The sequence below is a fragment of the Limulus polyphemus genome, unplaced genomic scaffold, assembly GCF_000517525.1.
Source record: "Limulus polyphemus unplaced genomic scaffold, Limulus_polyphemus-2.1.2 Scaffold352, whole genome shotgun sequence".
Taxonomy (NCBI): domain Eukaryota; kingdom Metazoa; phylum Arthropoda; class Merostomata; order Xiphosura; family Limulidae; genus Limulus; species Limulus polyphemus.
The window spans coordinates 571,943-590,581 of NW_013665962.1; the positions used below are offsets into that span (position 1 = coordinate 571,943).

An 18,639-nucleotide genomic window follows, 5' to 3' on the forward strand; every position below is an offset into this window, starting at 1 on the left:
TTTTTCCTTAACTTATCTCTATTGCTAACTCCTATTAATAATGAATAATATAGTTTATTACACTGTCAAATATTCTTTAAGCATTTATATGTCATATGAAATTATATTTTAATAGTTTCCATACAAAAATTATGTTTAAAATCAAAATATTTAGCAATGCATTATATATCTTTAAAACTACAGAATTCTATATAGCAGAAAGTTACATTCCCATTTTCAATACCAAAACTCCTAAAGACTGTATAGGTTCTTTGAATAATAATTAAATTGTAAAAAAATTATACTATACCTACATGTCTAGTTAAAGATAAACAGGCCAACATGTTACATTCAATATAGACAAAAGAAAATTGTAACTACATCTATGTTAACAAGAAAAAACTTTGAAAACAGATTACATTGAGAGCCATCAGAATGCACATGAGAAAAAGAATATAGAATTAAATACATTTTAGGACCTATAAAAACCTGTAGACTTAAGTGTGAAATATATCAGTAAATTTCAATATATGTGTGTGTTATACTTATGAAACGGCTAGATTACTTCATTTAAAAAGTTGATATAACAATTCACAACTCTAACAAGGATTTTACAAAATAGTTTTCTTTTCTTATAAGCTTGCTGGAGTTCTTTACTACAGCTTTTGCCTTTTTTTTTGAAGGAGCCTCCCTAATTGATATTGTACAATACATCATGACATTTAGAAAGACTCGTACTGTGCCACAATGCAAAGTGAATGATTATGGAATAATGATATAAAGTTAATGGGCTATATGGCCATCTATCAACTTATGTACAGTATATTGTACAAATGTTAACATAATCACAAACATGAAATAATTGATGAAAGGTTACTAAATTTTTATAAATAGCTTAATTATAACAGTGAAATTAAACATGCAGATCACTTACTTGAAATATGATGTAGAAATCAAACTCACTTGATACTCTTTAGCTTCCAAATAATTGAGTTTCGTGACATCCATTCCTGGCAACTCTAAATAGTATTTCAAGTTATTTTTCATGACTTCTTGGTCTTTATTGTGAAGAAGATAGGTGTAAGCTGCAGATGCTGCTTTTTCAATATGTTCCTCCTAAACAAAAGAAAATAAATTCCAGTTAACTATGAAAAAAAACCCAATAAAAATTAACTTCAAGCAGAAAAATCTGTACACCACGAAACAAATTTGAAAATAAACTTCCTCACACATGGTGATAATGAAATAATAATACAAAATAAAAACAAATTTAACTTTTGTAGTAAAATGTAGATGTTGTCATGTTTCTCAGGGCACTGTGGAGTGAATAACTTCCACTAATTTTTGTTTACTTTTCAGCTAATCTTTTGCTCTACATCATTTAGCTTTACATAAAAAAAAACATCATACTGACTAATAAAGTTCTACAGGTTAAATTTTTCATTCAAATTTCAAGTATTACAGCTCCAAGTTATTTGTTTCTAATGATTAAAACATAAGATCATGTTAGAAACAAGATTAACTTCAATATTAATGAGTTTCACATGTTGAATGATGACAGTGAAGTATAACAAAACCAAAAAAAAAGATAAACTGTTTCCAGATGAAACATAAACTCTAATAACCCCAAATAAGTAGTGTTAGTCCTATACCAAATATATTGTGAGAGAAATGACACACAAAACCTTTTTTTTAAAACAAAAAATTGTCCATTATTTCCTCAGATATAACCTCCAATTAAAGAATAAAATAATTAGTTTTATAATACATATTTTAATCTAAACCTTTTAAGAGTTAGATTTTTATCATCCACATACAATTTTTATAACTTATAACCAATTTTACTCAGTTAGACAAACATATTTGTTGTATTAATAATGAACTTTAATTGGCCTGTATTTCTTAGCTCATCTTTTTCCTTTTCCTTTTCAAAGACAAAAATAACCCTTAAATAATTAAAGGAAATTTTGTGTTATGTAAAACATGTTTATTGTTGAATATATAGAGTATAATACCTATGGTTACAACATTTCATCAGGTTAACCTGGTATCATCAGGTACAACAACTACAAGAAGTGAGTTCCTGATCTTGATATCACAAAAAACTAATGGATGGATACATTGATATTTGATTGGTTGAACTTAACAAGACTGTAGTACACAAAAAAGATGTAAATGGTCAAACAATTAATGCTATTTTTCTATACATGAGAAATCTTGATCATGAAATCAACTGGAAATCAGCAAAGTTAATATATAAAATTGGAAATTATGTGAAAAGAAAACTGTTAATCCAGTAGTTACCAAACTTCAAACACCACTGAAGGTCAATATAAGCACCAAAAACAACATTAGATTAACAGAGTCTTGCATACAAATATACAATATACACATAACAAAAACCAAGATAAGGGAAGGTAATTCAACCAGCCAAAGCCATTCCTCACTCATAAAAACAAGTGACCAAAGTATCAAATCCAAGTTAGGCAAAGTTCTTTTCATCTTGTATACCTATATAACAAAATTTTCAAATAATTTAAGCAGCATACATCATGTAACATTTCACATACTGATAACTAGTGATTGACAGTTAGAGTGATATTTGCTAATTGATTATCTAAAGGTTGGTGGTAGATGCTGCCAGACAGTTGCCTTCACTCAGGTTAGCAGTTCAAAATTAGTGACATTTGCAAGTAGCCTTAGAAACTTTACCATAACAAAGACAAGGCGATCAAGTTTGATTATAATTTATTTTTAAATTACTTGGATAGTTGTAATAATCAAAAATATTGAAAACTGGAAACCCTAATTTTGATAAGTTGGTTATTTTCATGAAAATCAATATAATCAGAATTTTGATTGATCAATTGCTGGAATATCAAAAACAGTAATAACTAGAAACACTAATTTTTTATTAGCTGATTATTTGAATAACAATCAATATAATCAGAATTTTGATTGATCAGTTGTTGAAATAATTGAAAACAGTAACAACCTGAAACTAATTTCAATTAAACAATTAGTTTATGTAACACTAATCAATGTAATTGTAGGTCAAAGGTAATAGATTATATCAATTAAATCACCCAGCTCTACTGAAAACTGGAAAAACTTGAATAGGCCTTGTTAACTTCCATCCTCATGAAAAATGTATATATAAACACTTAAAGTTTACAAAGAACTAAAGATATCATTAATATAATATCCACTTTCAATTTAACATATAGAAGTAACAGTATATATGGCCTGATGTTTTATTTTAGTTTAACCGTACTTTACATCCATCTTGGTGACTAGTTTCATCATAATTATGGCTGTTTTTTGGATGCTACTGTATCCTGTGATGTAAATATTTCTGTTTTTTTATATTTTGAAAGAAAACTTACCCATAGATCATGTAATAGATGCTGTCTAATTAGCAGTTTGAATCTCTCTCTCTCTTGAACAAGACTTGTAAACAACATATCACAGACTAGGCCTACAGTTAGTATGTAGCCTAAACAATCAGCACTAGTCACCACCATAAACATACTCTTACTTGTTTATGGCAGCAAGCAATGTTTAAATTGCCTCACTATAAAAAAATATATAATTTATAAACCATATTTATTGGCTTTTTATTTATTGTTTTTTTTTAGTTTTTCTGCCCATAACAAAGAATAACTTTATTACCCCTGAGAATATATTATCCATTCTTTATTTTCAAGCGTTTCTCTTAGTTTTCATATAGGTCTTCCCTGCCACATTGTTATATTGCCACCTCAAATTATTTGATCATTTATGAATGAAACACAGCTTTGAAAACTGTTATAAAAAATTTAAATATGATTGGAAAAAGCAAAAATTAGACTATCATGTTATAGTAGAGTAAATATACAGATTTAAAGATTTTTCATACAGTTTTTGTAAATGATCTTTTCATCATGTATTAAATTAATCTGTTTGAAAAAGCTATAGACATTTTCTTCAATAAAAGGAAATCAGATAACTTCAAATGAAGTAAGATTATACAACTTAAGAGGTGGGTTAAGTTGGTATCAAAGAAAAGTTTATTAGAAGTTTAACACGGGAATAAATGTATAATGTTTTGAAATGGTTTTGCATCATATGACACAAGTAACTTACTTATACCCAGAGATATATATACAATATGAAATAAGGAAGTCACATGATTGGAGATTGTTAAGGCTCAATAAAGGTATCCTGTTGATGTTTGGTTGTTTATGTAAAAGTATAGTGTTTGTAAAAGATATAGTAGGAGTTTTTGAGTTCCAACAACTTTAAACATGAGGGTTTTTATATTCTGTTCACCAAATGAAATAAAATTATCATTAAATCAGACATACTTAGTTAAGTTTAGTGAGAATGGTAAGCAACTGCAAAAAATATTCTGATGATTCAAATCCCTATTTATTGAATATTATTTTTATGCTTATCTTATTCAAGCAATGTATACAAATAAATTGGCTAACTGCCAACTTAATTATTTCTAATTATAATCCTGATATATTATAAATAAAAACATTATTACCCTTATTGGTGATAATAAAACATTGTAAATATTAAATAATCAATATATCTGACTTACACAAGACCAATGGGAGATTACTGCATATTTTAAAAGATAGACAAAATGGCAACCATGTGGTCATCTCTAGTTGAAATTAGTGATTTGCCAAGTAGGAAATGTTAGCATTTTCTTACTCTGAAAAAGTATTTCTGATAGATACTTACCTCTCCTCTCACTCACAGCTTTTGTTGATCCTGGTCTGCCCTCTAAGCATTGCAAAAACAAATTTTGCTACAGTGCACCAGTCTTTATACCACATGTGCTGATCCTGTGACTAGTCTCCACCAATCGTGCTGCGCCATCTATACTGGTACAGCTGGCTCCCTCTACTATTCTAGAACAATCCTCACTTTCAGGAATTGACAGGCACAAACCATAAACTCCAGCATCTCAGTGGGGAGGAAGGATGGGAAATGGGTGAGTAGAGGTAAGTACCTATCGGATATACATTTTCACAGAAAGAAAACGTTCACTTCCGAAACAGTACTACCTCCGCTCACTCAAAGCTACAATCCCACATTGCCAAGGTGGAGGAGCCAATGAAGGGCATCAATCTCAAATCAAGCAGAAAGATACCACACTGAAAGAACGGGTGAGTGCTTGAATATGAAAAGAAAGCACACCAGTGGAGTACAGCACTACTTCTGGAACAGGTAAGCTCTTCACCTAGCAATCAGTACAGTAATAACTGGTGTGGAACTGAATTGACAGGCACCAGTGAAGTCAATAAAGAGATGTACAGCACTGAATAACTATGACATGAATCAGTATTGTGTTGATTTACATGGAAAGGCTTGTGTGTATGCAACCACTTTCCCTTATATGTATATGTCAAGGGAAGTGCCATAGGTTACATCAGATTATGCTGAGTGCAGTCCATCTGGACAAAACATCCAGTGGAAGAGCCTTGCATAAGAATTTTAGATCAACAAGTGCAGTCTATCCAAGCAAAAAACATCCAGGAGAAGTGCCTTGGATACATAGGATTAGAACAAGTGTGGTCCACCTGGGCTAAAACATTCAGGGAATGCACCTTGGGTTAAGTCAGGTTATACCAAGTGTGGTCCATCTGGGCAAAAACACCCAGAAGAAGCACCTTAAATAAAATATACATATCAACAAGTGCAGTCTGCAAGGCAGCACCCAAGGGGAAGCACCTTGGATACATAGATTTAGGCCAAGTGCAGTCCACCTGAGTAAAAAAACATCCAGTGGAAGCACCTTGCATAAGAAATATATGATCAACAAGTACAGTCTGACCAGGCAAAAACACATCCGGGGGAAGCACCTTGGATACTGAATATTATTCTTTCATTCGTTGTTTGATACTATAATGATTAGAACAACTATGGGCTAGAAAGGTTTATTTTGTTTTTCAAAACCCACTCAAGAAGAAACCTCCATGGTCCACCACTCCAGCAACTGACAACTAGAAGTGTTAAGGACTCCTGTACTCCACTAGAAAAAAAGAGGAGGGATACATATTGGGGAGTTTGGAGGAATGACACACCAGAGACAGTGCAATGGGTGTCTGTGATTCCCTATTTTGAAAAGCAGATAGACCCTGATTGTAGGAATCATGGGTCAGTAGGGATGGGCAGAAATCCCCACCTGCTTCACTCATGAGATAGTCTTTTATAATTGAAACTAGTAACTTTTAGAAACAAATATAGATACACATATCTCCAGACAAGCTGCCAGTGGTCTTACAAAAACAGCCCATTTCAACAAAAAATGTTATAGGATTAGTCATATCTAGTGCAAGTATAATGTGAAGCATACTTGACCAGGCAACCCCCCCCCCCCCTGTTGGATCCTAAAATATGATATGTAGCAATAAAATTATATGGAAAAAGTAACATGTCAACTTACCCCAGTCAAAGGCAAACAGAAGAATACAATCACCACAAAAAAAAGATGATACTTGCCCAATAAAGACACAGCCAAGTTGTGCAGCAGATTATGTGCAACAAATGTATTGGGAGTTGTCGACATCCCAGCCTGAATGATCTCCTCCAAAGGCCGGTGAATACGAGCAGCTAAAGACAGTTAGATGATGTATTGTGTGCAAAGAAATGTTGTGCAGACAGTGATCTTCCATGGACAAATCAAAATAAGCCAGTTTAATGATTTGACAAACCCAACCAGCAAGTGCAACAGGGGACAGATCATGAAACACAGACAGAATCCTTGGAACAAATAGACAGGAATGATAACATGAAAGAAGACAGTATGAGCCACATACAATCTCTGGGAATGAACCAGACAAAGAAGTCCATCAGGAACTGAACGGGAGTACAGGTGGGAAATGGAAAGCAAGGAAATAGGAATGAAAGCCCAATCAGGATAGAGGATAACATAAGAGGAGTGGGAAAAGATGCAGAAAACATCTTTGGCATAAATATTGGAATGACGATGACTGAAAGCAAGAAGGAAGAAGACTTAAGGGAAAGATAGTACAAGGAGCACATAGCAATGGGTTCAAATGGAGAACTGGACAGGGCATGAAGTACAAAATTTAGATTCCATATAACACAACAAATGGATGTGGATGATGGACAAGATGAAAGGAAAAGGACAGAAATAACAGGGGAGGAGAAAGCTTTCCAGAAACTGGAGAATTGGAAGGTGTTTGACAGGGCAGCTGTATAGCTAGAAGCAATTGACATGGACAACCCTGAACAAACAACCAGGCAAAAAACTGGGAAAGATGAGGTACCGAAGGATGGAAGGAGTGGAAGCCACGATGAACGGACCAAGGTCTGAAGGTAGACCACTGTCTCTGGTACACAGATGAGGAGGAAGGTCGAATGGAATGGGAAAAAAGATGCTACTGGAGGGGTGAGTCCCTGAGCTGAGGCAAGGGACCAGACCAAAGCTATGCATGAAAATGGAGTTTGGTTATGTTGGAATGAACTATGCCTTATCATATTTGTCAGAAAAAGAGACTGGGACAGAGGTAAGGGCAGAGGATGTCACTCCAGTAAGGGATAGAGCAGAGGGAATCAAGTCTGAGCAAGCCAATAGAGAGCAATAAGTAGAACATGACAATAACATGTCCTGGAGAGGAGGGTAGTCATATGGGTGAAGACCCCTCCAATTCTGAATGAACACATCTACTCCCAGAGCTTATGGGTGTAGAACCAGAGACCAAAAGGTGTTTACAGTTGAGAACACACTCACTAAAATACCTGTAGAAGAAGGGACCACTCCATGGAAAAAACCTGGTTGGGTCAAGATAAGTGATCAGCCATCAGATTCATAACACCGGGAATGGGACATGCCAAGATCATCATGTAGTGGTCATGGGCACAGTGAAGAAGATCCAGAGTTTAAAAACACAGATGTCTGGATTTGGTTCCCCCTTGCTTCGTGATATAGCTGATGACAGTAGAATAGTCAGAATGAACCATAGCCAACCACCCCCCCAGGAGCAAGAGGAAATGATACAGAGCCTGACAAACTGCCAGAAGTTCCAGAATGTTGAAAATGGAGAGTAGCCTCTTCAATGGACCATCAATCGGGTATCTCTTGGAATTCAAGGAAAGCCCCCCAAACCCACCAAGGAAGCATCAGTAAAAAGATGAGAATTTAGACAAGGTGGAGGAATGGGAATCCCTAGTGTGGTCAGTTTCCTGTCAAGCCACCAAGCAAGGTTGGCCCTGATCCCAGTGAGAATGGTAATGAGATGGTCCAAGGGAATGTGGGAGAAGTTCCATTGGTCAAAAAGCATTCACTGAAGGGGAAGCATATGAGCTTTACCCAATGGAATGAGAGCTTCCAAGGAAGCCCACATCCACAAAAGAGAGAGAACTCTCACACAGTGAGAAAAGGACAGGGTAGGGCCATTGAAACTGCCTGTTCTATATCCTTAAGCCAAAGTGGAGAAGGCTAGGCCCGACAAAGATGGGAATTGAAGAAAAAAAGCCCAATGGAATAAGATAGTGAATAAGATAGTTAAGAATGGACTTTTCTAACTGGATCAGAAAACCCTCCCCGATTAGATTCCCAAAGACGTAAGCAGGCATGATTGACTGACTGGGTACAGGATAAGGCAAACAGGAGCCAATCATTTATGAAAAGAAAAGTCTGAAGATCCAAGAGTGAAAGTAATGGGCAAAATAGAGTACCACTCGACAAAACCCATGGAGCTGAAGAACAACAAAATGGCAGTGCTCGGAACTGGAAGACATGACTCTCTTGGACGAACCGAAGAAAATAACATGACACTGGAGCAGTTGGCATATGAAGATAGGCATCTATCATGATGATTTAGTCATCCAGAGTCAATGGGAAAAAAACCTACTGAAGTGAGAGGTGGGACTACATGGAGAAGCGAGGTGGCTCAAGATAAGAGTTCAACCAGGATAGGTCTATGATGGGTCTCCAATCTCCCATCTTTTGAGGGACAACAATTAGACAGGAGTAGAACGCTGGTTGAGTGGGTACCATCCATTCAACAGCCCCTTTGCGTATTATGTCTTGAACAGACTAGGCAAGACGACTGGAAGAGATACAATCCCAAGGAGGAGGGAAGGAGATCTGGGAAGTGGATCAGGGGAGGGGAAATGAAGGCAGAAACCTTCAAACAGAACCTGTAGAACCAACAGAACTGACCTGAAATGTAGCTAAACATACTTAGAGAAAGTACTCATTACTTACAAAACCTAAAATTTGTAGAGTCTATAAAGTACATAAAAATAATGAACTTGCAAAACTATGAAATTCAACATAAAACAATAAGACACACTTAAAGTACAAAACCACTAAAGAAATTTAGAAGATAAAAGATATGTAAATACCAAACTTAAAAGTCTACTCAAAGAATCAATGAGATAAAGGACATGAAAGTAAAACCTACCCTGAAGAATATGACAATGAAAAGGCACCCAGTTAACAATAACAAAATATTACTTAAAACTAATCCCTAATGAGATGTGGTAAGTAGTAAGGAAAAAGGAACTTCCCACAAACTAAAGCAAGTACATCCCCAGCAGACATTGTCGACCCTGAGACCTGGGGACTCATGTCAGAACCATTGTCGATTGTCATGGGAATTTAATCGTCTGCCATATTAAATCTCAAATTCATATGAACAAGTTAGAATTTGGATAACAGAAATATTTCTGCAACAAATGAGTAGAAACAATGAAAATCAAACACAAGAAGTTGAAACTTGAAATTGAAATTCATATAAATTTGTGATCAAGCACAATCAAAATTTTGTACTCATACGGAGAGTGAGTTAAAACACACACATCTACATACTATAATGCCAATTGAGAAAGTGAGGATTGTTCTAGAATACTAGAGAGAGAGCTAGATGCACCAGTATAGATGGTGCAATACAATTGGTGGAGAGTAGTCACATGATCAGCACATTCTGAAATGGTTTAAAACTGATGGATCAAGATAGTTTTAGGTGAGATGAGGTAGTACTGTTTTGGAAGTCCAGATTATCTTTGCCAAAATACTTTTTTTAAAGCCAAATATAGATTTTTTGCAGAGGATATCTATCCTATGAGTAATTTTAAAATTATTTTAAAAAATACATCTAGGTGAAAGTAATAAGATAATTCATGTTATAATAATGCAGTGGTTCACAAACTTTTGATGATGGCAGATCTAGAATTACATGTGTATAGTGATGACAGTTGTGACCTCTGGGCTAAATACATTGTCCTTCATTGCTAAAGGAAGCCATTTTTACCAAGGCTTTCAGCTGCTTCATCAACTTCTCTTTACTATCAGCTAAAGCATTTACTGCTCTTTTTCTAACATTCTCATGAGTCTGGCTTAAAAGACTTGTGGTATCAGTTTCGTAGTCTTCATTGATGGGTATACTGCAGATCTCTCTCTTGTAATCCAATGTCTTGTAATTATGACAAAGTCAAAGGTAGGTTCTTTTCTTTGGTACAGAACTCTTCATACTTTTTATGATCTTAGAAAATTTTAGACATTATTGGCAATACTTCAACTGCCTTTGTGAACTTGTCATATCACTCATGAGGTAGGAGGTGGACTTCATAGACAATATAGACAATTACACCATTCTGTGAGTAGATGAAGGCATATCATGACAGGGCCAGTAAGAAGTGAACATTTAAAATTTTACCAAGTAGCTGCTTTTCCTCATAAGCACTCTTTTTCTTGGATGCATTAGTTGAATTTTGTACCACTTCAGTCTGCTTCTTCTCACAACATGTAACAATTGCTTGTATATCAAGATGGATATTACTGTAAATCAGTCATCAACTGTTGGCAAATTTGGTGTCTGAAAATCTGAGAAAGCCCTTTAAATGTTGCTTCCATGCTCCTGATACTTCCAAAAGCTTTCAGAAACATTGCTCCATTTGAATATCCTGAATAGTTCACAACAAGTACCTATATCACTGACAAGCCACATGAATCCTGTCTCCTTGCAAAGTTGTGTGCCAATAAGGCCACTTTTGTACAAAACATCCCATCCTCAAAGCACAAAGTTTTGTTGTAGGTTACATATGTGCTCTAAGGCTGATTCAAATCCCAAATGAAAGTATTGTACATAGACAATCCATACTTAATTTAAGATGACTGAACACCAAATACATCGAGCCCCTCTTTCTTATTTTCTGCAAGATTTACTCATGGTCCTTCTTTACGTCTGGTTGGCCCAATCTCATGATTTGGATTAATACAGAAGCTCATTGAACAACAGTCAAAACTGAAAGCAACTGTGATGGTCTTATGTTTGTAGGTTGCTTTATCAGTGCACAAGTTCACAGGGGTGGGCGGTATGGCCACTGTGCTTGTATCTTCTTGATAGAAAATAGTGCATCAGTTTATGAACTGCCCCTGAAACAAAAGGATGAAAGGTAGAAGGAAACATTCTACAATGGTTGAACACTCCAAGTTTTGCACCAATTTTCTGAAGAATGAATAGGTTATCTTCATAGGCTGTAAACGGTCAGCCTTTGATACACAATTTCATTCAGAAACTTTCAAGATTCATTCTTGCTTCCTGATTCATCATTATTTGCTTCAATCTCTCTTTTTGTCTCTCTTTCTCAGCCTTTAGCTTTTCCTTGTTCTGTTTTCCATTGAAACAGTGCCTCTCTAAATTTATTTTCATATTCAATTCCCAAGTCTTGATTGTATACACACACTCCTCTCTTGCTAGTAATCCCTTCCATGTTTTCTCCAGTGTCACAAAGTTTACATACCAGCTGACTTCTCTTGGGGCAGTATTGAAACTCCAGAGGCTCTAAAGACACTGATACCATTATGATATTTTGCAGATTTTGGTTAGCTGACTCTTTCACATCCTTTGGTCTACCAATATTTTTCTTGCATATTATATATATTTACCACTTGTTGCTTCAGATCATCAATCTTATCTTTAATTACATCAAATTTATTAGGATCTATTTGACCTTGATCTGTTATAGTATTGCTCAATGGTCCAACCTATGGGATATTTATAGATTTGAAAGTGGAAGCTTCAACCTAAATTACCAAAGTGCCATAAACATCAGAATGATGGCTGCCTTTGCTCTCATTTGAAAGCTTTGCAACTTTTGCAGGTAGCTAGAGCAGCTGCATACTACCAGCATCTTGTGTTAACTCTTCCTCCTTTCTTGCATCACCTTCTGCCATTGTTTCTTGAGTGGCTATGAAAAAGAAAAGTCTTTTTTGTCCAAGAGGAGTTAGGTCATTTGGATTTTCCTGGGGATAGCCATTTTTTAAATGATTCTTATAATTTTAACTTAAGATCACACTTTTACATGTAGGACAAATGACCCGACAAGTTTCAGTTGTATATGTTGCCCTAACAACTGGTTTTACTTTGCTGTTACTAGACATTGTCAGATTTCTTAAAGGGCATCTTGCACTTCTTTAGAAAAGAAAAATTGTCAAATTTGTGCTGGAAGCATATCTGCCATACCTCACTGCATGATGAGAGGTGATATTTTTGGGGTCTAGGGTGACTGATATTGCCTTCTTCAGGTAGGAGGAATTTACAGCCTTTGGTAGGAAGCTATAATGGAAGAGCTGAACAGCCCAACTCATTTAAAGCCAAATTTATCATAAAAAACTATCATAAAAATTTGGTTTTATATAGAAAATGAACCATAGGCAGAAAACTGTTTTGAATTTTACATAACTACCACACATAAAAGTATCCTCATCAATTTCAATTTTTAGGTCTAGATTGAAATCTTATTTGCTTTCATCATATGACAGTTGATTTGCAAATTTGTACCACCATCTATTTTAAAAAAAATTTGAAATTCATCTCTCATAAAAGGGAGAGAGATTCTGTCAATTAGTTTTAGTTCACTAGAGATCTCCTATTTAATCAATATATCAATTCAATTATATTTATGTCACATTTTTTCTTATTGTTTTGTAACATCATATTAATCTTTTTTAATTTTTGAGTATATTGTAATTAATAGATTTAGGAATGAAACTGAACTGAACTGAATAAACATTTTAATGCAACAATGAAAGCCTAAACTTCAGAGTATGGCGTGCAAACTTCCAATTTTTCGGCATTCTTTATTGCAAATTTGTCTTAGGGCTCATCATAACGAAAGTTCTTGATAGTGAAATTCATTTTAAAGCCAAAACTGATGTTCATACTAGATTATTTCTTCTATAGTTGGCTCACACTGAGCCTAACTGCTGGATGCAAGGGCTAAAATTTTCTGACAATTAGGTTCCGATGTTACGATACTTTTTGCAGCTGTACATCTGGTTCTCACCACATCTATCTTTGCATGCTCTTAAAATACAGCACAGATAAAAATGTTAGCCATACATACTGATCAAAGTACACAAAATAAGTTACTTTTCTACATAATTTGGACCACAAGGCACCATTTCATCCTTCAAGGCTATCCTTGCATACCACCCTTGAGAAAAGTAGAAACTTAAAACCATTCTTTATGTTTCAGAAGATCATCAGTTCCCTTCTTAAACTCTTGTAAAGTGTTAGCCACCATTAGTCTTGATAAACCAATAAACCAATCACCCTTTAGAAAAACAAAACTCTCTTAAAAGGAGTTTAGCTTGTCTTTTCCAAATCTGAAAATTGTGTTCTCTCATCCCATTGTCTGTGGAATATAGCACAAACAAATCAAAGGCTTTTATCCTATCAATTCCCAGAATAATCTTGTAAACTAGGACTAGACAATGGTGAGAACCAGGATAAACTAAATGCAAAAATAAGATGTAGAGAAAAGTTTAGCATAGTAACTAAGAATAGAAGTAGATCTAAGGATAGGCTTAATTGTTACTATTGTAAGGCTAAAAATATAAGAAACAAAACAGATGACTTTAGGGTGCTGGTAGGAATAGAGGATTTTGATATAATGGGATTAACAGATTAAATACATTAAGGGTAAACAAATGTTAGGATGGGAGTAGAACCTTTGAGGGATGATAAAGGAAGACTCATATCTGATGATTATGAGATGGCTGGGTTATTATATTCTGCTTTTTCTTCAATGTTTGCTAATGAAGATTTAAGCAACATTCTTCATCTTGAACATTTGAAGATAGAAAGAAGACTGAACAAGTTGATAACATTAATTCTAAGCTTGTTAAGAAAGAATTGGGAAGTTTAAAGAATGATAAGGCTCATGGGCCAGATAATATTTCCCCAAGGGTTTTGAAGGAGGTTAAGGATTGGATATGTGAGCCACTTGCTACTATTTGTTGTAAGTCCTTGAATAGTGGACAGGTACCAGAGGATTGGAAGTTAGTTTATGTTACTCCTCTTTTCAAGGGAGTTGATAAACATTGTTCTGGTAATTATAGACCCATTAGTCTCACATTAGTTGTGAGAAAAGTTTTTTAAAGTCTAATAAAAGATGCTTTGCAAAGTCATTTAACAAAGTTTAGAATTTTATTGGATAGCCAACATGGTTTCACTAAGGGACAATCTTGCCTTATGAATATTTTGGCATTCTTTGAAAAGGTTACTGCTTATGTAAATGAGGGTAAAGGTGTAGATTTGGTGTATCCAGATTTTCAGAAAGCAATTGACAAGGTGTGACATTAAAGGCTTGTAACATAAAATATCTCTATAGGTGTGGGGGATAAGTTAGGTACATAGGCACCCACAGGAAGAGGCAAGAGGGAGAATTTGCCCCCCTTAAATTTCACAAAAAATTGCATGTATTATGATGTAAACTTAACATTGTAATTAAACTAAATATTTTTAATAATTTTCATTAAAACTGTAAATTTGTGTTTGCATTTATCACACATAACACATTATTTTAGTCTGTTGACTAACACTGTAAATGTTGATCCCCTACATACATGTTTTGCTCTCCTTGAAAATATTTCTTTGGATGCCTATGGTTATCTTACTGGATAAAAGAGTGGCTGGATGGAAGAAAGCACAGAGTTGTTATAAATGGAGTTCAATCAAAGTGGATTAATGTCACAAGTGTGGTACCTTACAGTTCAGTCTTAAGACATTTGTTCATTTTGATTTACACCAATGACATAAATGAAGGAATGGTCAATAAATTACTTAAATTTTCTGATGATATTAAGGTCTTGGGCATTACTGGCTGTGAGAATGATGCTGATGCTGTGTTACTAAATCATTAATAATATCACTTACTGAGTTGGGAGAACAAATGGCAGATGGGTTTTAATTATAATAAATGCAAGATAATGCATTTGGGTTATCATAATTTGAATTATAAGTATAATTAGGATGGGAATTGGGCTCTTAAAAGATACTGATGGCTAGGTTTTTGCCAAAGACTATGAGATTAGTGAGCTTTTTAAATGTTATCTTCTGTTCTTACAAGAGAAGATATTAGCAATATTTTTAATTCTGAGCATGTAGAGGAAAGCTTACCAGGAAGATTCTAGGCATGAAAGGGTTATCTTACAAGAACAGGTTAAGATCTTAACTTATTTTCTCTTGAGAAAAGATAGGTAGAAGAAGACAGTATTCAAGTTTACAAAATTATTTAAGAAAGATCTATATAATAAACATCACTAATTCCTTAGTGCTATAATCTGAAGTCAAAAGGACAAGAGGAGAGAAATTTAACATTTACAAGCAACTATCCAGTTAAGAGAGTTTTATTTTTCTAACACAGTGATTAGCTTATGGAACCTATTGTCATTGTCAACAGTGGATGAAAATGCTTAAAACTAAATCAACAATTTCTTAAGAAATAAAGGGTGAATGTGCAAGTCTGCCATGCAAGTACAATAAGGAATGAGGAAATAAACATTCTCTTTACATATGTGTAATAGATAATCAAAATATTCAGGATGTCAGAAAAACACATAGGTTAAAGAAGTCTTGATACTAGATGATAAAAACCCTATAACCCGAGCACTTTTGAAAGGTGGACCTTTCTTCTTCAGGGGCAAACTTGGAATCTGCCCCTGAAAAAGAAAGGTCCACCTTTCAAAAGCGCTCAGGTTATAAGGTTTTTATTATCTAGATAATCAAAATATTTATTTTATTATACAAACAATCTTAGGAATCCGAGGTTCTGAAACCTGTTATGAGTGGCGTTATATGAATGCTAATAATATGTGTTGTAAAGCAGCTACAAAAAATAATTAAACTATCTGTCCACTAGAACCATTCTGGCAATAATCTGTAAAATGTAACTAAACTCAAAGATGCTGTAGATCCAACAGCAAGATGTGTTTGTAATTTCATTCATTTAGAATTATAAAGAATGACTGATAAGCTCTAAATAAGTCCCAAGATATTAAATCTACTGGATACCAGATCCAACCAATCTAATTCCTTCACTATATAGATGTAGTATGTAGCTAGTACTTTATAGAATTTCTCTTGCAATGATGATTCACACTGCTCTGCACACATGTATATCATCCAATTCTAACTTAGCTGTACTGACATCATTGTCTAGTGAGTTGAATGGCATTCTGTATGTTGCATGATACTTTTCTGTGTGTCTCATGAGAGTTTGAAACCAGACCAAAATACAGTTCTAATATGATGTGTGGTTTGTTTGATAATCTACTTATACCACAGGTGGGAATGCCATTCATTCTCACATAACATTAACAGTAGCTGTGAAACAATAAATTTCAAAACATTTGTTAGACAATAGGCAATTATTCATGGTATGAATTAGGTATCCCACAGTTTAATTGTTAGACTACTTATAGACATACCCTCCCAACTTTTATTTCATGAAACTGTAAGGGTAATGTACACTTTGTGGTACAACAGTATAAGATGTCCCAAAATTTTAATTATTTTACAGTCTTCTAACAGAATTTTTTCTTCCAGCTGCAATTAGTAAAATTTACACCTTTTAGAAAAATCTACTGCTAGCATTTGTATTAATATATTTTGCATTGAATTAGTATACTCTCACGTAAGATACTGACCCCGAGTCATAAAATTTACACTAACTATTACTAGTATTAAAATTACTATTTAGTATCACTATCATTATATTATTACTTATATGAATATTGGCATAAAACATAAGCCCAGTGTACTTCGCAGGATGCATTTACTTTTAGTTTTAATTTACATCACCCATGTGCGTTGCAAATCATGTCAGTGACAGATGTACAACAAACGAAACTTTCATGATAGTTTCAGTGAAACTGAAAGGTTGGGCGTGACTTGTGATTCTGTCACATGTATAATATTACTAAAACCATACTCACCTTAAAATAACACAACTGTAAGTAATCATAAGGCATTTTGTTTTCAAAATTCTGTTCGGTTTCCTTTGCCACTGCCACTGATCGAACATAGAGAGAGTTAGATCGATGGTAACATTTCATTATACATAAAGCATTTTTTATAATTTCTTCATAAAAAGCCATAAACATTGTTCCTCTATCATGATAAACACCACTTCTCAAAACAAAATCCTTTTTTCGACAACTTTTTCTGCATTCTACTAATGCTGATCTATGTAAGGAATATTCTTTCAAACTCTTTTCTAAAAAATTAATGCACTCTTTCCACCTATTGTCCAAGTAAGCCTCCACTCCAGCTTCATAATAATCAGCGTACGTTAATTCCGTTTTAGGAGATCCTGAAACGCTGTAAACAGGAGAGGAAATGAAGATGAAGAACAATAAAACACATGACATAACCCAAAACGACATAATTACTTCAATGTTCCACTTGTTTAAATATTTAAGCCAAATAATTACACGCCTTGTACCAATACTAGTATTATTAGAAGTACTACTGTTAGCATTAACTTTGCTCATCCTTTCACACAGACCTGAGGTCGTAAAGCATCACTCATCTTTCGCATAATAACTGAAATGAACCACTAGATGGCAGAAACAATAATAATAATAATAAAAAAAAAAACATGAATACGTAACTAAGCTATTGACCTATATAGATATATACATAGTGAGAGACCAAGGAACTAGGCTTATAACATAAATCTTTAAATTAATTTTTCAAACAATTATTTTAAAGCCTCTTAGCCAATTGCTTTGTAAATTATATAAATAGATAGAGGATGATCAAATGATCTACGTCTTAATAGGTAAGATAACATTTTGAGCTAAACAAATAATAAAGCTGAGCTTATTTTTATTTTTCACATTTCTGTTGATTAACAGCACATTCTTTATATTCCAATGTAACCACACTTTAATTTGTTTTATGATGAACCCACTATTCAGAAGCAATATCAACCGAAATATAAACTCAATAAAGAATATGGAAGTAACAATGATTTATTATTAATATTCTCTTAAATTTAATCATGCACAATGTGCATACATCCTATGCATAGAATGTCTATATATATATTTAAAAGCACAAATAAGGGCTATCTGCCCTAACTTCCTGATTTTAAACTATAAAACTAAAAAGAAAGGTAGAAAATCAACAGTACCTGCCGCCAAATTTTGGGCTATTCTAACCTAAAACTGGAATTTGACCATCACTCTTATACACATCAACAGCCCTAGTGCAGAACATGTTTTTGTAGCAATGGGACACAAATCATGGACTCTTGAATATATTGTTACGTCTCTGGTCGTTAGTTAATTTTTCCGTAAAAGTTTTTTCCGATGAAACTTTAGCGACACAAGTCCTTTCT

The 18,639-nt window shown here is 34.1% G+C and overlaps 1 protein-coding gene across 1 annotated transcript in view; it reads right to left on the reverse strand.

Moving 5' to 3' along the window:
- Positions 1-17,855, reverse strand: part of LOC106457621 (prolyl 3-hydroxylase 1-like) — a 69,603-nt gene extending 51,748 nt beyond the window's left edge. The window contains exons 1-2 of the mRNA XM_013917057.2: positions 17,231-17,855; positions 943-1,095 (exon numbers count right to left, since the gene is read on the reverse strand). Of these exons, the coding sequence (XP_013772511.1) occupies positions 943-1,095; positions 17,231-17,788 (711 nt within the window). The 5' untranslated portion in view covers positions 17,789-17,855. The remainder of the gene's footprint in view (positions 1-942; positions 1,096-17,230) is intronic.
- Between the last annotated feature and the right edge of the window lie 784 nt (positions 17,856-18,639).